Source organism: Rhinatrema bivittatum, chromosome 14 (assembly GCF_901001135.1).
Source record: "Rhinatrema bivittatum chromosome 14, aRhiBiv1.1, whole genome shotgun sequence".
NCBI classification, from domain to species: domain Eukaryota; kingdom Metazoa; phylum Chordata; class Amphibia; order Gymnophiona; family Rhinatrematidae; genus Rhinatrema; species Rhinatrema bivittatum.
This window is the reverse complement of record NC_042628.1, coordinates 3,784,872-3,806,685: the sequence shown is the minus strand read 5'-3', so window position 1 is coordinate 3,806,685 and position 21,814 is coordinate 3,784,872. Positions and strand designations below refer to the sequence as shown.

At 44.7% G+C, this 21,814-nt stretch overlaps 1 protein-coding gene across 1 annotated transcript in view; it reads left to right on the top strand.

Moving 5' to 3' along the window:
* Nucleotides 1-21,814, top strand: part of LOC115076197 — a 43,384-nt gene that overhangs the window by 8,109 nt on the left and 13,461 nt on the right. Inside the window, exons 19-32 of the mRNA XM_029577374.1 lie at nucleotides 5-213; nucleotides 611-714; nucleotides 1,060-1,157; nucleotides 1,823-2,038; nucleotides 2,401-2,568; nucleotides 5,198-5,332; nucleotides 6,172-6,221; nucleotides 6,683-6,803; nucleotides 11,810-11,895; nucleotides 15,301-15,430; nucleotides 17,566-17,747; nucleotides 18,127-18,217; nucleotides 18,379-18,496; nucleotides 19,612-19,808. Coding sequence (XP_029433234.1) covers nucleotides 5-213; nucleotides 611-714; nucleotides 1,060-1,157; nucleotides 1,823-2,038; nucleotides 2,401-2,568; nucleotides 5,198-5,332; nucleotides 6,172-6,221; nucleotides 6,683-6,803; nucleotides 11,810-11,895; nucleotides 15,301-15,430; nucleotides 17,566-17,747; nucleotides 18,127-18,217; nucleotides 18,379-18,496; nucleotides 19,612-19,808 — 1,905 coding nt within the window. The remainder of the gene's footprint in view (nucleotides 1-4; nucleotides 214-610; nucleotides 715-1,059; nucleotides 1,158-1,822; nucleotides 2,039-2,400; nucleotides 2,569-5,197; nucleotides 5,333-6,171; nucleotides 6,222-6,682; nucleotides 6,804-11,809; nucleotides 11,896-15,300; nucleotides 15,431-17,565; nucleotides 17,748-18,126; nucleotides 18,218-18,378; nucleotides 18,497-19,611; nucleotides 19,809-21,814) is intronic.

The following is a 21,814-nucleotide window of genomic DNA, read 5'->3' as shown; positions in this document are numbered from 1 at the left end:
TTAGGCCAATTTGACGGACACACAAGCAACTACTATAAAAGAAGCGATGTTCAATGCTGTTTTCGAGGCAATCAGTTCCAACTTCTCATCTTTAACTTCGGACAATTGTCAATCATTATTCGGGAAGGACTTGCTTCCTTTGCTTCCCTATATTCAGGAAAATCATATACAACAACTGCCTACTAACATTAGCTGCTCTTGCTACCAGGGAATGTGAGTAATTTCAATGGAATTTCTCATCTTCATAAGGCATAGGAAGTTTTAGGTCTCGATTAAATCCTTTAAATGCCTAAACTGCTTGAAAGGAGACAGGATGGCCCCTGATTTCTTAAAATAAGGCCATAATCTTAGTTTACACCATGCATACTGACTAGATTCTCCGCTTTTGTGTCTACGGGAAAAATGTTGATGCTACAAACCTCTCCATTACATTGTGACATCGAACAAATTCTAATAGTTTAACTGAGGATGTGATTACAATTTTAAATCCCTTTGGTTGACGGCTTTCGTACATTTATTTCTAAACCATCAGGAAGGGCAATGCAAAAGAAGGCATCATTGAACATTCAATTAAATACTTTCCTCCAATCAGCTCTCATTCTTTCTACAGAGTCAACACATTTTGCATGGCTTACGATCTTCTTGCCAACAAGACTACTGACATCTATCAGCTTTACATCAGGAATTACCTGCTTCAACAGGCTTCTGGCACAGGTCAGTCCCAAAGATTGCTGACTAATATGGAGGCATACCTTCACACTTCCCCTCTGCTGTATTTCCACTGTCAGGTCAAGGGTGTATTTTCTCAAGAAGAATACAATCCCAACCAGGTGTGGCTAAAAAATGCATGCTTGACTTTACTCCTCCTATTTGACGGGTTAGTCTTCCAACAGCAACCTTTATTTACATGAACAAACCACATCATGATGGTTGTACATTTCAGCTCTTTAGTAACCTTTCTGCAATGGGAGTGTCTACAATGCTCTGAATATTTGTTGCCATTTGCGCAGAATCATTTTAATTAAAACATATACTGTATTTCATATCTCTCTCTTACAGGAATTGCTTGCGATACCTCAAATTATACAAAATGGGTTGACCTTAATCTTTGCAGATTCATGCAGCTTGCCACAGTGAATGATCTCAACTTGTTCAAGGTAAGGAGAAAGTTTCCGTTTCTGTCTCAAGTGCTGCACCCCAGAACATGAAGTTTTGACTCAATTTGCAAACATGATAGAACATTTCTGTACATTACTCTCCAAGCCTGCTCCAGAAAACAAAAGGCAGGCTAATCATAGATAATATTTGTTGCAATTATTTTAAACTAAATATGTTAAGAGGGTGTTATGGATGGGGTAGAGCTTTTCTACTCTTTTGGCACATGTGGGTCAATTGTCATAATAAACAGGAACTTTATAGAAACAGATGGAAGGAAGTCGTGTAACCCTTTGCCGAGATGTTTGGAATTTTTCCCTAGGGCGATAAAAGTATGTTTTAGTTAGGACTGCTATCTCCATCCTACCCCTTCTGTCTGGACATCTCAGGGAGGGAGATTTTGCTTTGTCGCGGATTGAAATCCTTCTTTGCCCTGGTGATAGAGAGTTTTTCCTTAAGTGTGTGCATTGCTCTGTTATTGTATTCTCCTTAGGGGCAGAGAGGCTGGACAGAGACTGGCTGTTGAAATAAAATTTACTGATTATTTTCAAAATATCAATCAATGTCCCACATACCTTCCACAAACGAGACTGTAGATTTAAATGTTTAAATAGTTCAAATCTACTGGGGTGTTCTTGTTGATCTGTCAGTTGTGATTATTTTGTAGATGATTCCAGCACTACTTGACTCCATTGACTACTATTCCCAAGATACACTTACGAAGCTTGGCCATTTTGCAGTTAACCTGTCTCCATCAACAATCATGGATAAAATTGATGGGAAAACTCTGCAAGTGATGCTTCCACAGCTGTCAATGTATTCAGAATGGAGCGCAATGCAGTCATACGCCATAGTGACATCATTAATGAAAGGTGGATTCAAGGTAAAACAGAATCGAAGGCCATGGGGAATGGGGAGCTTGTATGTGTATCGGAGATGGGGAGGTCATGGGGGAAGAAGGTTATCTGTGCTCTCTTCACTGCCTCCATCGCTTATAGAAATTTCACCCTAGAAGTATTTCCAGGATAAAGACAGAAAGGTAGAAATTCAGAAAATGTCATCCCATCCGAACATGTTTCCTCAGTGTTACCAAACAGCGATTGAAGGGTTATCTCTGAAACGCAGTCAGTTCTCTAGGAATGGTTCTCAATAAGTAGAAAGCAGTGCACAATGATCCCCAGCCTATCTGACGACCAGAACAAACATATACAGAGAAGTCATACGATTGCATCTATTGTTTTTTAGATCAATGTGACAAGTCTTCAAGCTCTGGGGCATCTGCTTCCTGGAGTCCCAGCCGATGAAATGAATAAGTTGGGGAACAGCGAAGTCCTAAGCCTTGCTGCAAATCCCGGTTTTACTGGTCCCATGGAAATGGCACCTATACCTCTGAAGCAGAGATTTGTGCAAAATGTGAGTGTCTTTAAGTGTTGTGCAATGGAAGATGGCGAGGGTAATGCAGCAAAGTGATTCTGATAGAATTCCGGGATGTGTGATGTCCCCTATAGAAGAATTTTATCTTTATACAAACTTTCTTGCACTGCATATGTGGCCCCCATACACCAGCTACAAAGACTTCTATAAGTGCCAACAGGGATGGCATTAATTTCAGTTCATACAAACACAGAAACGTGAGGGCAAAAGAGAGCTGCCCACCCACCCAAGTCATTCAGCTTTGTGACTGGCAGTTCTGCTGACAAGTTTCAAACTTGGGTTAATTCACCCCCTTTTGTGTCTGTTACCGTGTGCCCACTAAGGAGTTCATTTCCAGACACGAAAATAGCACATACACATGTATGTAGCATGCACTCACACACACGTGGTTTACAAATGCTGAGAGTTCGTGCATGTTTTCCATTTCATGTGGCAGAAAGTCAGAAATAAGCACAGTTGCTGCTACTTTGCAATAAATCTATTCGTACAGTTTTACACCTTCTAATTTGTCGTGCAAGTGAAATTGGACTTTTCTGTTTGCAGTTTTTGGGTGGGAGGTCTGGGTGAAGCGCTAAAGAGTCTTGGGGAACTGGTGATTTTAGTAAGCGAGCAAGCATGCGCTTTATGAAATCCCCGCCTGGGTTTATCATTCAGGGTCACTGTGCGCGCATACTATCGCCTGAATTTTCAAACGCCGGCGCGCGTAAAATCCGGCAGGTACGCGTGTGGTGGGGCTGAGCGCATTTTAAAAATGGACCAGCCAGGCGTGTATCTGCCGGTAAAGGGGCGGGGGCCACGAGACCCTGGTCCTGGGGAAGCGCGCGCGCAGAAATTACTCCTGCTCTGAAGGCGCAGCGAGAATTAAAACAAAAACATTGGGTCCCTTGCTCCCAGCAAAGCAAAAGAAGACATTGGGGGGGGAGGGGGGGGCTCCACGCCACTTAGTATCCTTGAGGGTGGGTGGAAGGGGAGGGAGGTCAGGGGGCCTCTGGGCCATTAAAAGATTTTGGGTGGTGGGGAGACCCCCAGCCTGAGATATTTTGGGGGGAGGGAGGGGACTGGCTCTCTGGCCCCTGTATTTTCCAGCTTTCGATTTCTGATGCCGCATTTCTTTTAACGATATCTGGTTAAGTTGCCCACAGCTGGATAACTAAAAGACCTTCCCTGCTATATTCAGACATAGACAGTTAAGATGTTTTTGTTATCCGGCTAGATGTAGCCAGATAATTTTAGGATGATCCAGTCAGCAGGACATTTATCCCATTAAATGCTAACTTTAGTCGGATTACTAGTCCACTAACTGGCCTACTGAATATGGACCTCTATGTTGCGCTTGGAGGTGGATCCTTGTCCTGGAGCAGTGGAGAACGGCTCCCTGGTAGGGACCAGGAAGCCCCTGCCCCCAGGTGGAGGAGCACAGGAGGAGACAGAGGCTAGGATGAGCTTCACCACTGGAAGCCTGCGGCCCCCTGGGTAGAACCCGTAGGGACCCGGTCCACTTAGACTTAGGTGGGCCTCGCAGGGTCCCCTGGAGAGGAAGTAGAGAGGTGCACCCATGAACAGCAAGGGAGCGCAGTCGGACACTAGGCTGTAGGTCTGGAGGAGCAAGGAAGGTCGGAACAGCATAGGCGATGACAAGGCAAGGGACAGAGCCAGAATCAGGAGACGTAGTCAATGGCAGCCGGGGTCAGAATTCCAGGATCAGTCCGAGGAATAGTCAACAAAGCAGGGGTCAGGTTCCAGAGGTCAGACGAGGTCACAAGGCAGGCAGAGGTCAGGATCCATGCAGCGAACAGAATGGTCAAGGAGCAGGCCGAGGTCAGTACCAGAGAGACGTTCCGAGGATACTACCTGGGGAGACAGAACAGACAGACGCTGGAACAGAAGGACGCTGGACAAGGCTGGAACAGAAGGACACTGGAACAGTAGGAGGCTGGAACAAGAGTGTGAACGCGGAGGCAAACTAGTACACTTGCAGTGCCGACCCGATTACCAAGACAAGGAAGTGCAGGCAGGGACTTCCTTATATCGTACGTTCAATCAGGGCGCGGCGTGGAGCCAGGACCTGCCCCTGGCCCTACACGAGGCCGGGCGGTCTGCGCGCGTAGGGGCGTAGCTAACGCCACTGGGGACGCCGAAGTCTGGCGTGAGGCCTGGTGCGCAGTCAGTGGAAGGCCCGGCGACCGCCGCTGAGGGACGCCGAGGCCTGGAGGAGCTCGCGGCTGCCGCTGGGCAGGCCGACTCGTGACTTTCAAAGGAGCTAGCGAGGTGAGCAGGCCCGGGCATGTAGCACTCTATAGGCCTAAAGTTGATGTTGATTTTATACTTGGTGAATTTTGTTTATAGTTGAAATATTGTTTAACAACAAACAACAAAAATGGTTTTCAATTAAAAACAACAAACTTTTTTGAATAATGAGCGGTGTGAATCTTTATGCAAAATTTTGTAAATCTGCCATATAATTGACACTGAATTTTTTAAAAGTCTGGCACAGAATTGACTAATTTCTTGCCGTAAATCTTGAAGAATCTGCCGCAGAAAAGCGAGGGCTCTGAGAAGGACTGTGAGGTCTGCATGCTAAGATGCTTTCTTTCCTGCTCATTTGCAGATCCTGAAAAGCACAACAGGAAATATTTTCAGCGTCGTCCCCAATAATCTGGCAGACATGATTCCTCCGTCCAAACTCGGGCTTCCTAGCATTGCTATCGATGCGATAAATGAGAAGAAATGGACATCAGCCCAGGTACTGATTTGCTCTATTCCTTTGGCCTTGAATCTCTCACATTGCCTCTTCCCTTCCTTCACACAAGGTTGATTTAGTGAATAGGGCAGAGAAAACCCCCTATAAGCAGGTGCTCATGCACAGCAGGCTGCACAGAGTGTCTTCTTGGTGGGGGCGACAGGCACAGAAGACTCCCAGCGAGCCCGTGTTCATCAGAGCTGGGCTCCATGGATATTTTCTTCCGATTCTGTACCCTTGGGGATATTTCCTGCACACGTGTGTTCAAACATATTCTCTAAGACATACACGGGCCAGGGGCGCTAAAGGGATTTTCCCATTTTAAGGGCAATTTTGAAAGCCGTTTGCCTGTCTGAAAATACCCAGAATGACTCAGACGTCCGCGCAGGGCGCTCCTGGGTGTGGGTTTAGGTTCACGTGTGCATGCCCACTTCCCTCCCCTTTTCTAAGCCTGCAGAACAAGGAATGTGGGACTTCTGTGGGGATTCGCAAAACCCAGGCAGGCACCTTCTCTCTGAAAATTGCTGACAAAGTCTGCGGATACTTCCACTTTGCTGCGAGGAGCCCGGGTAATGTCAGTAGGAAAGGGCCCAAAAAAACAGGAAGGAAGTCGGTCTAGCAAAGCCATGAGGAATATAAAACAAAGAAGAACCAACTTCAACAATCCCAGGGGAGCTGAGGCTCCCCGGCTCCTCATCTGCTGGAGTCAGAAGAATACTGAGAGGATGCCTCTTTAATAAAATATTTCTGAGGCCTTCGGCTTCTTGGTTTCATATTCCTCATGCCTGTAGGAAAGCCAGACCTCCACTCTCAGTAAGGCCTCTGCTTCTCTCCCTGCACAGGCCAGAGTCTTCTTTCAGGCCGTGGTGATGTCCAACGAGCAGTACGCTGGGTAAGCTACAGCCATCGTTCATTTATTGATTTTATTTGTAAGCTTTTAGATACCGAAGTCTGGTATCACTTCAGGACTCTCGCCAAAACTCGGCTAATTTTTCTTTTCCCTGGCAGCCCCTTAAGTACTAGAAGTGGCTTTGGGTCGGACTCGGAACCTCTTTAGGTTCCACTCAGTTTTGGTAGGAACCCGGAGGACCCTTTCCTTCGGTTCTGACTCAGTCGGTCCGGTTTAGCAGAAGAAACTGTGAACTGAACCAGCCCCTAAGCAATCTTAACAGGTTCTTCAAAGTGTAAAAAATAGGGAGGTTCTCAAATACAGCAAAAAGGGTGAATTTTGCTGTCTGGTGTTTTTCTTGAGAGAATTTGCCAAAAGACTTTGAGGAAATAATCACTTTAAACTGCAAAGGTGGAAAGCTGTGATTATTTGGTAAGAATAACGCCGTCTTCCTTCTCCTGCAGGATGTCTGCATCTGTGCTGCAGGGCTTCAGCTGCGGAGCCACCAACGGACTGCAGGGCGCTCAGTTTGTGAGCCTGGTGAAAGCCATGAAGGGCAAAGCTGTGCAACTGGACAGCGGCCAGGTGGGTCTCTCAGCAAAGGGGCAGTGACTGTCACGTGGGCTTCGCTCCAGATAAGCACCTGCTCTGAACTTAAGCAGACTAAGCCTTTTCACCAGTCACCATTAACCAAGGTATTTTTGCAGCCAGCACTGAGTATCAGTATTGACCACACCCTGGGAATGGCCCCCGGGCCACCTCTTTTTCTCCAGCTATGATTTCCCCAGACAAAATGTAGCTGCTTGGCGGGGAGTGACAGGCACCTGAAACACTAAGGCTTGTTCAGCTGACTCCCGAAGTTAGCCAGAGAAAGCCTTTGGATACAGACCTCATAATAACACAGCAGAAACATGAAAACTGGCCCACCCAGTCTGCCCAGTTATTCCTGTTCCCACTACAAAGAATACATCCAACTGACACCCATTAAACATGCCCGCGATGAGATATTTCTCCTTATCCAGGACAGCATTTGCCATCTCCCCCCTGTGTACTGCACCATCTTGGAAGATCCCCCCCTTACAAGCACATTTTCCAAGGGCTACGCGTGTACCTTTCAGGGTTTATGCGCGTGGCCGGGCCTTCCGCACACCGTGCACATTTTACAATGGGCCCAGCCACGCACGTGAACCCCAGTATGCGTCGAAGTGCTGGGCGTGTGGGTGAGGGGCGGGCCGGGAGAGCGCCATTAGCCGCTGTCCTGGGGAAGCGCGCCGGCAGCCGGCTGGCACACGGAGTCCACTGCTGCTCCTTCAGAGCAGCAAGGTAAAAAAACAACGAAAATTATTATAGCTAGGGAAGGGTTAGGAGAGGAGAGGGGAGGGGAGGAGAGGGGAAAGGGTAGGAAGGTTAGGTAGGGGTATAGGGAACTGGGAAGCCCTACTCGCATCACCGTGCAAGTGCACGCGGATATCGTATTTTATAACACGCGCACTATAAAATATCCGCGTCCATGTGCACGCACTGGGAAACGCGTCTTTAAAAAAAATCTACCCCTTAGTTAACAGCCCGCTCCCCTCCCTTCCCACGTCTAACCACAAAGCTTCGTTACATGGGGTGCGCACAGAAAAATGTTTCATTTCATTTTCCATATGTTTTGTTTATTGTGTTTCAGTTTTACAACGCATGCTAACCTTTGAATAGCACCAGATGAGGTGCTTTAGCTCGTACTAAAATATTTTAGCATGTGTTAAAATGAAATGAATGGCAACTAAGAAAATACTATTTTCTTAGTTTTTTTGTGTTGTTTCATATGGAAAATGACACAAAATGATATAACAAATATCACTGTTTTCATGTTGTTTTAAAACAACAGCACATCCCTACTTTCTACTAATCTAGGAGGTCAATATTCAAAAGTCATTTAGTTATCCATCTAAATGGCAAATTTGGCCACTTATCCAGCTAAATCATTTAGCTGTTCCAAATATTTAAAAAACTGTTCTCTTGAATTCCAATCCTATCTTTGTCTCCACCACGGGGAAGCTGCTCCATTCTGTAAAAAAACCCCTTTCCTTACATTACTCCTTATTCTACCCCCTTTCACTCTGATCCCTTGACCCCTCATTCCAGATCCTCCCCTCTGAGGAAAGAGGCTCGCCTCCTGTGCATTTATTCCTTGGATATTTGTAAATGTCTCTGTCATATCTCTAGGGTACACAGGTCTGTCCCTAGATGCTTGATGATGAAGATTGTTGATCATTTTAGTAGCCGCCCTCTAGAAGCCCGTAAGAAATACGACTTGTACAAAGTGGTCCATCTCCTATTCTTAGTACTCATGAGACAATCTCCTAAACATAGTAGGGGAAGCAAAGGTGAGAGAGTGATGGAGCAGTCCCACTGAGCATTTTGATAATGGATTGCACAGCAACACCTATTTTTGTAGGCATGCAAAATGCACGGTGACTGGACTTCTGTTTGAATTAGTCAGGTTAGCACATTGGCTGATCATGCACACAACTGAATGAGTAGCAGATGCCAGCTGTGCAGCTAACAGTTTTAAGAAAAAGGGCAGCCCTGATAATTCTAGAAAAGATTTTGGAGATTGAATGATCAGTAAAGCAGTAACTGAATCAATTCAGTCAACAGTAAAGCAGGGCTGTCCTATGGAAACTTTTCAGTGCACAAACACATCCCGGCGCATGCCAGAAGCAGGAGATACAAGTTGGCACACGCCGAGCGGATTTTATAAGCCACGGATCTCCTAAAAGGGGCGTGTCTGGGGAAGGCTAAGAGATGCGCATGTAAATACTCACGCCAGGGTCCCCGCTGCATAGGAAGGACGTGTAAGTAGTAAAATAAAAACATTTAGGCCAGGCAGCGGGGTTTTAAGGGTTGGAGCTACAGGGGGGGAGGGTGGCTATAAAATCCGGGGAGGGGGTTGCAAGTCCTAACCCTAAACTGGGCAAACTGGGAACCTACCTGTGTCATCAGTGCGCGTCCCTTGTAAAATTCCCTCTACTTGCACAATACACACGGCATTTGCGCATGTCCATTTAAAATTGTGCACATGTGTATGCACATCCAGGCTCTTTTATAACATGCATGCATAGACACGCACATGTCGCTGGGCATGAGCCGGCATACGCACGTACATGTGCGCCCGCATGGCTGTTTCAAAGTTATCCTCATTCTGTCTTTGTGCACATGTGTATGCACATCCAGGCTCTTTTATAACATGCATGCATAGACACGCACATGTCTCTGGGCATGAGCCGGCATACGCACGTACATGTGCACCCGCATGGCTGTTTCAAAGTTATCCTCATTCTGTCTTTGTGCACATGTGTATGCACATCCAGGCTCTTTTATAACATGCATGCATAGACACGCACATGTCGCTGGGCATGAGCCGGCATACGCACGTACATGTGCGCCCGCATGGCTGTTTCAAAATTATCCTCATTCTGTCTTTGTGCACATGTGTATGCACATCCAGGCTCTTTTATAACATGCATGCATAGACACGCACGTCTCTGGGCATGAGCCGGCATATGCACGTACATGTGCGCCCGCATGGCTGTTTCAAAGTTATCCTCATTCTGTCTTTGTGCACATGTGTATGCACATCCAGGCTCTTTTATAACATGCATGCATAGACACGCACATGTCTCTGGGCATGAGCCGGCATACGCACGTACATGTGCGCCCGCATGGCTGTTTCAAAGTTATCCTCATTCTGTCTTTGTGCACATGTGTATGCACATCCAGGCTCTTTTATAACATGCATGCATAGACACGCACATGTCGCTGGACATGAGCCGGCATACGCACGTACATGTGCGCCCACATGGCTGTTTCAAAGTTATCCTCATTCTGTCTTTGTGCACATGTGTATGCACATCCAGGCTCTTTTATAACATGCATGCATAGACACGCACATGTCGCTGGGCATGAGCCGGCATACGCACGTACATGTGCGCCCGCATGGCTGTTTCAAAGTTATCCTCATTCTGTCTTTGTGCACATGTGTATGCACATCCAGGCTCTTTTATAACATGCATGCATAGACACGCACATGTCGCTGGACATGAGCCGGCATACGCACGGAGATGTGCGCCCGCATGGCTGTTTCAAAGTTATCCTCATTCTGTCTTTGTGCACATGTGTATGCACATCCAGGCTATTTTATAACATGCATGCATAGACACGCACATGTCGCTGGGCATGAGCCGGCATACGCACGTACATGTGCGCCCGCATGGCTGTTTCAAAGTTATCCTCATTCTGTCTTTGTGCACATGTGTATGCACATCCAGGCTCTTTTATAACATGCATGCATAGACACGCACATGTCGCTGGGCATGAGCCGGCATACGCACGTACATGTGCGCCCGCATGGCTGTTTCAAAGTTATCCTCATTCTGTCTTTGTGCACATGTGTATGCACATCCAGGCTCTTTTATAACATGCATGCATAGACACGCACATGTCGCTGGGCATGAGCCGGCATACGCACGTACATGTGCGCCCGCATGGCTGTTTCAAAGTTATCCTCATTCTGTCTTTGTGCACATGTGTATGCACATCCAGGCTCTTTTATAACATGCATGCATAGACACGCACATGTCGCTGGGCATGAGCCGGCATACGCACGTACATGTGCGCCCGCATGGCTATTTCAAAGTTATCCTCATTCTGTCTTTGTGCACATGTGTATGCACATCCAGGCTCTTTTATAACATGCATGCATAGACACACACATGTCGCTGGGCATGAGCCGGCATACGCACGTACATGTGCGCCCGCATGGCTGTTTCAAAGTTATCCTCATTCTGTCTTTGTGCACATGTGTATGCACATCCAGGCTCTTTTATAACATGCATGCATAGACACGCACATGTCGCTGGGCATGAGCCGGCATACGCACGTACATGTGCGCCCGCATGGCTGTTTCAAAGTTATCCTCATTCTGTCTTTGTGCACATGAGTATGCACATCCAGGCTCTTTTATAACATGCATGCATAGACACGCACATGTCGCTGGGCATGAGCCGGCATACGCACGTACATGTGCGCCCGCATGGCTGTTTCAAAGTTATCCTCATTCTGTCTTTGTGCACATGTGTATGCACATCCAGGCTCTTTTATAACATGCATGCATAGACACGCACATGTCGCTGGACATGAGCCGGCATACGCACGTACATGTGCGCCCGCATGGCTGTTTCAAAGTTATCCTCATTCTGTCTTTGTGCACATGTGTATGCACATCCAGGCTCTTTTATAACATGCATGCATAGACACGCACATGTCGCTGGGCATGAGCCGGCATACGCACGTACATGTGCGCCCGCATGGCTGTTTCAAAGTTATCCTCATTCTGTCTTTGCTGTAACATGAAATATGCAAGCACACAGTGCACAGAACGTTAAATCCCTGTTTGGCTTATTTTATAACATTCTGTGGATAACCTGCGAGCCAACCCTACTGTATACAGAATATATATAAAAAACAAATCATATGATATTCTACTATTCAGTTACTAATTTTTTATATTAATATTTTTCTCTTCAATATTAATTTATCTGCAGTTAAGTTGCATGACAAAACGAATAATGGAAAATGGACCTCCAGCTGACTTTCAGGACTACCCAGAGAGTGCTCTTTTATACATTGGGTAAGAGTAAGAACTGTTCTATGAATTATTTAATCATAATTGTTTTTTTGAGCCTATATGAAAACCTCTTGATCAAGTAAGTGCCAAGTTTCCAGAACCAAAAGCGGTTTTGTAATAAAATAAACTGTAAGATCCATAGCTCACCAAAAATGCTACAAGAAAAAAAATTCTTAAGAACATAAGAAGTTGCCTTACTGGGACAGACCGAGGGTCCATCAAGTTCCCAATCCAGGACCCAAACATTAAATAAATGCGTTGCCACTGATGCCAGTAATAAACAGTGGCTATTCCCCAAACGGTGACTTTTACAAGCAGGACGACGCGTGACTTTGATGGGCCGGCCCCCGCCGAGCAGATGTTAAAACCTGGCCAGGTACGGGTATCTCCCGCAGCGAGCGCAAAAGGGGATGGGCGTGGCTGTGACCCGGGCGGGCAGAACTGGAACCAGAAATTTGCACATAAAATACTTGCACGATCTGACGCGCCAAGGTCCCCTGCCACATAACCTTACTTTTCCTATGGATGGCGCGTACGTAAAAAAAAAAACAACTAATGAGCCATTTTGGAGGGGTGTAAAGGGTCTGGGGTAACTGGGGGTGCACAGGCTATCAAACCAGAAGGGTTTGTAAGACCGATCCAGGGAGGAACGCCTAAAACAGGCACTGGCATCGGCCCGTTTAAAATCTGCACACTTACACGGTTGAAGCGGCTTTTGCATGCACAGGCGCACTTCCACTTAAAACTGGGCACACGTTTGCATGTGGCCAGGCTATTTTATAGCACGTGTGCATATACGCACATATGTTATAAAATAGCTGCGTCCCTGGGCGAGGGCCGACACATGCACGCACATGTGCGACCGTGTGCCGGTTTCAAAATTCACCTTTAAGTCAACTTGACTAATAGCAGTTTATGGATTCCTCTAGGAACTTCACCAAACTTTTTTTAAAGCCAACTACACTAACTGCTTCTACCACATCCTCTGGCAATGAATTCCAGAGCTTAATTGTGCATTGAGTGAAAAATGTTTCCTGATTTGTTTTAAATGTGCTCCTTGCTAACTTCATGGAGTGCCCCCTAGTCTTTCTACTATCCGAAAGAGTAAATAACCGATTCACATCTACCCGTTCTAGACCTCTCATGATTTTAAACACCTCTATCATATCCCCCCTCAGCCGTCTCTTCTCCAAGCTGAAAAGTCCTAACCTCTTTAGCCTTTCCTCATAGGGGAGCTGTTCCATCCCCTTTATCATTTTGGTTGCCCTTCTCTGTACCTTCTACATCGCAATTATATCGTTTTTGAGATGCGGCGACCAGAATTGTACACAGTATTCAAGGTGCGGTCTCACCATGGAGCGATACAGAGGCATTATGACATTTTCCCTTTTATTCATTCCCTTCCTAATATTTGCTAACATCTGGATGGATTTTAGAAGGCCTGCGTGCATAGTCGCGCATTAGCTGCTGTCCCAGGGAAGCGCGCACCAGCAGCCGGCAAGCACACATAAATTACTTCTGCTCCCAAGGAGCAACAAGTAATAAACCAAAAACACTTAGCCAAAGGAGGTTAGTTTTAGGGGGGTGGGGAGGAGGGGGGAAGGGGAAGGAAGCTTAGGCAGGGGGTTAGGGAACTGGGGAAGGCCCGATTGCGTCTCCGCGTGGAGTTTGCAAACGTACACACACCCCCCTTATGCTTGCGTACGTTATAAAATCTTCCCCATGCTGTTTGTTTCTTTGACCACCACAGCACACTGAGCCGACAATGTCAATGTGTTATCCACTGTGACACCTTTTACTGGTTAACTACTCAATACCTTTCCTTTTCATGAGAGGCTTCTAGGAAAAGTAAAAAGTCATGGGATAGGTGGTGATGTCCTTTCGTGGATTGCAAACTGGCTAAAAGACAGGAAACAGAGAGTAGGATTAAATGGGCAATTTTCTCAGTGGAAGGGAGTGGACAGTGGAGTGCCTCAGGGATCTGTATTGGGACCCTTACTGTTCAATATATTTATAAATGATCTGGAAAGAAATACGACGAGTGAGATAATCAAATTTGCAGATGACACAAAATTGTGCAGAGTAGTTAAATCACAAGCAGATTGTGATAAATTGCAGGAAGACCTTGTGAGACTGGAAAATTGGGCATCCAAATGGCAGATGAAATTTAATGTGGATAAGTGCAAGGTGATGCATATAGGGAAAAATAACCCATGCTATAATTACACGATGTTGGGTTCCATATTAGATGCTACAACCCAAGAAAGAGATCTAGGTGTCATAGTGGATAACACATTGAAATCGTCGGTTCAGTGTGCTGCGGCAGTCAAAAAAGCAAACAGAATGTTGGGAATTATTAGAAAAGGAATGATGAATAAAATGGAAAATGTCATAATGCCTCTGTATCGCTCCATGGTGAGACCGCACCTTGAATACTGTGTACAATTCTGGTCGCCGCATCTCAAAAAAGATATAATTGCGATGGAGAAGGTACAGAGAAGGGCTACCAAAATGATAAGGGGAATGGAACAACTCCCCTATGAGGAAAGACTAAAGAGGTTAGGACTTTTCAGCTTGGAGAAGAGACGACTGAGGGGGGATATGATAGAGGTGTTTAAAATCATGAGAGGTCTAGAACGGGTAGATGTGAATCGGTTATTTACTCTTTCGGATAGTAGAAGGACTAGGGGACACTCCATGAAGTTAGCATGGGGCACATTTAAAACTAATCGGAGAAAGTTCTTTTTTACTCAACGCACAATTAAACTCTGGAATTTGTTGCCAGAGAATGTGGTTCGTGCAGTTAGTATAGCTGTGTTTAAAAAAGGATTGGATAAGTTCTTGGAGGAGAAGTCCATTACCTGATATTAAGTTCACTTAGAGAATAGCCACTGCCATTAGCAATGGTTACATGGAATAGACTTAGTTTTTGGGTACTTGCCAGGTTCTTATGGCCTGGATTGGCCACTGTTGGAAACAGGATGCTGGGCTTGATGGACCCTTGGTCTGACCCAGTATGGCATTTTCTTATGTTCTTATGTTCTTATGTTTAAGATAAGAAGACCAATTTTCTTTTGAATCAAGTTAAGTAACTCTCCAAAAGTCTGATCTATAAAATTTACAGCTTGGATCAAACTTTTACTTTTCCTATCATCCAAACCAAGTCCTCTGTTCATGTCATAAAAATACATCCCTGATTCTTGAGCTTCACACTAGCTCTGCTGAATAAAACACCTAATCCTTCATACCCTCCCTGGACACATAATCCCTGCAATCCAAACTCAACCTACAGGAAAATATTCGATCTCAGCATTTTTGTACACAACTCACGTCACATTTAAGTAGGATGAAATAATGAAGACCACCATTGGACAAACAAGACATATTTTCTTACTTAATCTTTTCCAGGCCAGATTGGTATCTAAATACACCAAACTGTGTGAACTATTTCAGTCTCACTGGACAAGCAGATATTGAGCTCTTACCACAAGGATCTGCAAAACGACAAAACCTGCTTAATAGTGCAATGAAATGCTTGGTAGGTTGATGATGCTTTTATTTCATGAATATCTTTCTTTATCAGCAATGGATATGTGCTATGTCATAGGGTTTCTATGCATAAGGCATTGTCATTAAGTGTGCTTCTGTCATATGTCATATATGTGCTTAGTCATGGGGTTTCTATACATAAGGCATTGTCATTAAATGTGCTTCTGTCATATGTCATATATGTGCTTAGTCATGGGGTTTCTATACATAAGGCATTGTCATTAAATGTGCTTCTGTCATATGTCATATATGTGCTTAGTCATGCGGTTTCTATGCATAAGGCATTGTCATTAAATGTGCTTCTGTCATATGTCATATATGTGCTTAGTCATGCGGTTTCTATGCATTAGGCATTGTCATTAAATGTGCTTCTGTCATATGTCATATATGTGCTTAGTCATGGGGTTTCTATACATAAGGCATTGTCATTAAATGTGCTTCTGTCATATGTCATATATGTGCTTAGTCATGCGGTTTCTATGCATAAGGCATTGTCATTAAATGTGCTTCTGTCATATATGTCCTTTGTCATAGGGTTTCTGTACAGAAGGCATTGTCATTAAATGTGCTTCTGTCATGAAATATATGTGCTATGTCATAGGGATTTATGCATGCCATAGGGTTTCTATGCATAAGGCATTGTCATTAAATGTGCTTCTGTCATATGTCATATATGTGCTTAGTCATGCGGTTTCTATGCATAAGGCATTGTCATTAAATGTGCTTCTGTCATATGTCATATATGTGCTTAGTCATAGGGTTTCTGTACAGAAGGCATTGTCATTAAATGTGCTTCTGTCATGAAATATATGTGCTATGTCATAGGGATTTATGCATGCCATAGGGTTTCTATGCAGATGGTATTGTCATTAAATGTGCTTCTATCATATGTCATATGTGTGCTATGTCATAGGGTTTCTATACATAAGGCATTGTCATTAAATGTGCTTCTGTCATATATGTGCTTTATCATAGGGTTTCTATGCATAAGGCATTGTCATTAAATGTGCTTCTGTCATATGTCATATATGTGCTTAGTCATGCGGTTTCTATGCATAAGGCATTGTCATTAAATGTGCTTCTGTCATATGTCATATATGTGCTTAGTCATAGGGTTTCTGTACAGAAGGCATTGTCATTAAATGTGCTTGTCATGAAATATATGTGCTATGTCATAGGGATTTATGCATGCCATAGGGTTTCTATGCAGATGGTATTGTCATTAAATGTGCTTCTATCATATGTCATATGTGTGCTATGTCATAGGGTTTCTATACATAAGGCATTGTCATTAAATGTACTTCTGTCATATATGTGCTTTATCATAGGGTTTCTAAGCATAAGGCATTGTCATTAAATGTGCTTCTGTCATGAAATATATGTGCTATGTCATAGGGATTTATGCATGTCATAGGGTTTCTATGCAGACGGTATTGTCATTAAATGTGCTTCTGTCATATATGTACTTTGTCATAGGGTTTCTATGCAGATGGTATTGTCATTAATATGCTTCCTACATCACTGAAAGCAAACTACTGCTACCCACAGGAATCTTGTTACATTTTTAAATGCAATATCTGCTTTATGCACAAACTACCATGTAACACATCATCAAGAACTGGAAGTCTACTTCCACTAGCAGTACAGGTGCGGGCAGATTCATTTGCAACCAGCCTAGTGCCCAGTCCTAGGTTTTTACACATATAAAACCATCAGATTGTACATAAAACCTTGGGAGTGTGCACTAGTACAGAAATCAAAGACGGAAAAACTAAAGTGAATAAATTGGTAGCAAATAACCTGATATTTGAAGTCTTCTAAATACTGAACGTGTAAACTCTCACATTTGAGCTCATTCTATTTGCTAGTTTGCCTTCTACCAGGAAGTCACAGACAGACAGACAGATGATCTTCCCATAAGGCGATCTTGTTATACTTCAAACAAAATGCTTCCCCTGTATCTGTTCCCTCTTCGCCAACAGAATCGTGCATCCACCGCTTGCTGCCTTTTGCATTATTATCTCCCTAGTTCATTATATCACATCTTGAAATGCTTTTACCATGGCTTCCTTCCTGCTGGGGATAATCTACAAGTTTCTCTTTCTTGTTTTGTTTCTAACTAAGGCGATTACCAGCACATCCTTGTCACAGAAGACCTTGGACACTCTGAATCATTTATCCTGTGACCTTAGCAGTGCTTTTATTGCAAACTCAGATCCCTACATATTAACGGTTTTGCAGAACTGCTCCTCGTTCACAGATTACCAAGCAGCTGCCATACAGCAGCAACTGGTAAAGACATACGGGTAGGTAACCTTTCCTCTTTAGAGAAGCTTCATTTTTGTCACTTAGTAATTTTAGTTTAGGAAGCAATTTCAAAAGCAACGACAAGTGTAAAACTATCAGTTACTAAAATGGGCATTACCACTTGTACTGTACATTTTTTTAAATACAGCACAGTCCACAAAGGGTATGGCTTTCTCTTTAAACCACCAGTCAATATCCTATGGGGATCTGGCTTGTGAGATTACCGTGTAGGTAAAATCTTTGTAATATGACCGACCAGCTTTCAAGAAAGAGCGAGCAAGTATTGTTCACCTCAGCGAGCTGACTTATGCTGGCACTGTCTGTATGTACAGTCTCTTACCATGATCCTGACACGTGACGTATTTCTATGTTATTTAGCAATCCTAGCTCATGGACAGTGAGCAACATGACAGAGATGGGCAGTATTGTCAGTGCTTTGAAGAGCAGCATCTTCGTGAACATCCCACAGGTATTTCCTACGTCTCATTCCCACCACAGTTATTGTTAGAGAGAGGTTAGAGGCAGAGGTTATGTCTGCGAGACGGCGAGCCCTATAGCGGCTCAGAACTGGACATAGCTACGGAGCACAAACTGATCACTTTCTCAAAGGCTTTTCTTACTGTTCTTTAGAAAGTGAAGAACTCGTTCTTCCCAGATTTTCTGGATCAAATGAAGAAGCAGAATAAAAACCAACTAAGGAATATTCTGAACCAGCTTCAGATTTCACAGAGAAGGCAGCGAGACACAGGTAAGTTTTGCTGCATTCCTTCATAAAAGGCATAGGGGAGTCCTGATTCCACTTTATTTCCTCCTAAGGGTTTAAATTCTGCAAAGTTCCTGAACTGCACAAACAGACAAACATTTGCAAACACTCAGTAGTGCATTTTTTCTTGCTGATAAAAGAAATCACCAGAGCCTACTCAAATTCACTCAATCAACCAGCCCACCAAGTACACACACAACCCAGCATCTAGAAAAATGTTACAGCCCCGGATCTACCAAAGAACTCTTAACAATGGATTACCCAACCCACCTCTTATAATATATGTCACTTCATCTAAAGACACTTTGTATTGTTACAACCCCTGCTGTTACAGATTCAAATGTTTAATATCTCATCCAACCAACATATACACACTCCTCTCTCCATAGCTTATTAACCCAAGCCTATATGTAACAACAGTGTGTATGTAATTCTTTCCTGTATGTAATACCTTTACTGCATATAATTATCCTTACAAGTAATAACTATTATACGTAATCAGCCTTGCAAGTAATAACTATTATATGTAATCAACGTACACTGTAATGATGCTTATACAACCTGATGCATGATTCTGTAAAGCGTTCTGATGGCGAAACCGAATGACGGTATACAAAACACGTTAAATAAATAAACATCAGTGCCAGAGAATCAGTCCTATGCCTCTGATTTCACTGCCACAAGGCCACAGCGATCCTTGCCTGAAGTCCTGTTTCCATCCAGTGTATAGTGCTGTGGCACTAAACTTTGGTTTCTGGCTTTTCCACCTGCAAAGAGAAAAGACGGACTGGCTGGGGATAACAGGTGTCTTTCTGCAGCTAATGCTGAGTGCTATTGGCTTCCCCGATGCAGAATTCCCCGGAATCTACACCAATAATATGAAGAGAAAGCTTAGGCTCATACTGGGCATCAGAACCAGAACAAAAAGGAACTATCCAGAGTTCCCAGGGAGAGAGTTTCATGTCTAGAATTGAAAAAGGAGAATTAAATGGATTCCCGATTTATTTTTTTTCGGAGAGTTGTGGCTTACTAGAAAAGTGACAAGTGTGGACAGGTGGAATGGAAGTTTCAGGATTTGATTTTCGTCTTCTTTTCTCTAGCAATAACCTGCCAAGGCACAGCTCTGACCCCAGCCAGCGTGGTGGAAGAGAGAGATTACATCGTCGCCACGTACGCCACCAGCAGTGAGTTAGATGCCTGTCTACCCAACAACGTGTTGAGAGGAAACCTTGAAATCTTTGGAGAGCTGGACTTGGAGGATGACAAGCTTCAGATGTTGAAGAGAAAACTAGACACGGTAGGGTGGAATGCAAGTGACAAACCTGGGGACACTAAGGGCCTCATTTTCAAAGCACTTTACCGCGTGTGATAAATTCGCGTGTGCGGCGAAACAACCGCAGTGTTAGCGCAGCTGCTATCGCGTTATGGACTACGCTACGGGCCAGAAAAGGATTATCGCCATCCACGGTAGTTCCAGAGAGAGAGAGAGAGAGAGAGAGAGAGAGAGCGCGAGCCTTACTATAGTGCCTATGCCCTACATAGGTATTTGAATCCCTATGGGAGGGCTACCTACTAACTCGGGGTGGGGATTAGGTATGAGCGTCGGGGGTTGGGGGCCACTTTTGCATTCCACATGAGACCTACGGACAGAACAGTGGTCTCTAGTGCAGATTTGCTGGCCGTCGGAGTGAGGACGCTCACACCAAGAAGTGGTTTGGGCAACGTTCTCTCTACCTAGCTTGATGGACACTCTACCTGGGCAACAACATGCTAGGTGGAGAGAATGTTGGCCAAATCTCCGCTTGGAGTGAGCGTCCTCACTCCGACGGCCAGCAAATCTGCACTAGAGACCACTGTTCTGTCCGTAGGTCTCATGTGGAATGCAAAAGTGGCCCCCAACCCCCGACGCTCATACCTAATCCCCACCCCGAGTTAGTAGGTAGCCCTCCCATAGGGATTCAAATACCTATGTAGGGCATATAGTAAGTCAGTCTCTCTCTCTCTCTCTCTCTCTCTCTCCCTCCCTCCCTCCCTCCCTCCCCCCCCCCCCCCCCCCCGGGAGCCTGCAACAGGCTGTCTGGGACTATCTCCAAAAAGTGGCAAATATCGTGCACCACGATAAATGAAACCGGCAAATATCGTGCACCGCGATAAAACACTGAAAGAATCATCGTGCAGTGGGAAAACATCGCGTGCGGCGCTAATGGCGAAAACATCGCCGCACGCGATGTTTCCCCACTGCACGAAAGAAGCCTCATTTGCATTGGTAACGCCCCCTAATGCGTTACCAATGCGATATTGGAAAATAAGGCCCTAAGCTTGCTCAGTGCGTAGGGCAAAAGGCTCCGCCTTTTCTACAGCAGCCCTGCAAAACTCTGGGATTTCTAAATCTAGTTCTGCCAATGATTTGATGGATGACTTCAGCAAATCACTTTCGGGGCAATCAAAACTACCTGTGCTGGTACAAACTCCACCGCGGGCTAGACAGATTGTCCCAGAAATAAGAAAGCAGCACAGAGACTGGGCCTCATTCAGGCAGCTCTGAATGCCTGCGCAGGTGGAAGTTATGTGTGGCTAGATTTGGTGGGCTGATTTTCAACGTGGACTTATACAAGTTAAATCACTATGAAAAAAAGTGGTGCAACTTATGCACGATAACCCTCTAAGGATATTATAGTAAAAAATGCATTAGAAGGGTAATTTCCAAAAGCATTTCCACAAGAAAACCAGTATTTTATCCCTAGAAATGTGCTTCTATATAATTGCCTTCCCGATATGCAGGTAAACTTGGGCACATGTATCATGTATGGACGTAAGTTTACCTGGACTGAGTGGATTCATTCCTGGGGTCAAGGTTGGGGAAGGCTTTCGACTTGCATGATTATTATTAGATTTTACAAAGAATGTGTGTACATTTTCCAGAAAAAAAATCACTTCACATTTTACATATTAACTTAGTAATGATGGCAGATAAAGACCAAATGGTTCATCCAGTCTGCCCAGCAATTTGCTTATGGTAGTAACTGCCGCTCCGTGCAGGTTACCCCCATGTTTCTGTTAAGGGTAGTAACTGCCGCTCCGTGCAGGTTACCCCATGTTTCTGTTAAGGGTAGTAACTGCCGCTCCGTGCAGGTTACCCCATGTTTCTGTTAAGGGTAGTAACTGCCACTCCATGCAGGTTACCCCCATGTTTCTGTTAAGGGCAGTAACTGCCGCTCCGTGCAGGTTACCCCCATGTTTCTGTTAAGGGCAGTAACTGCCACTCCGTGCAGGTTACCCCCATGTTTCTGTTAAGGGTAGTAA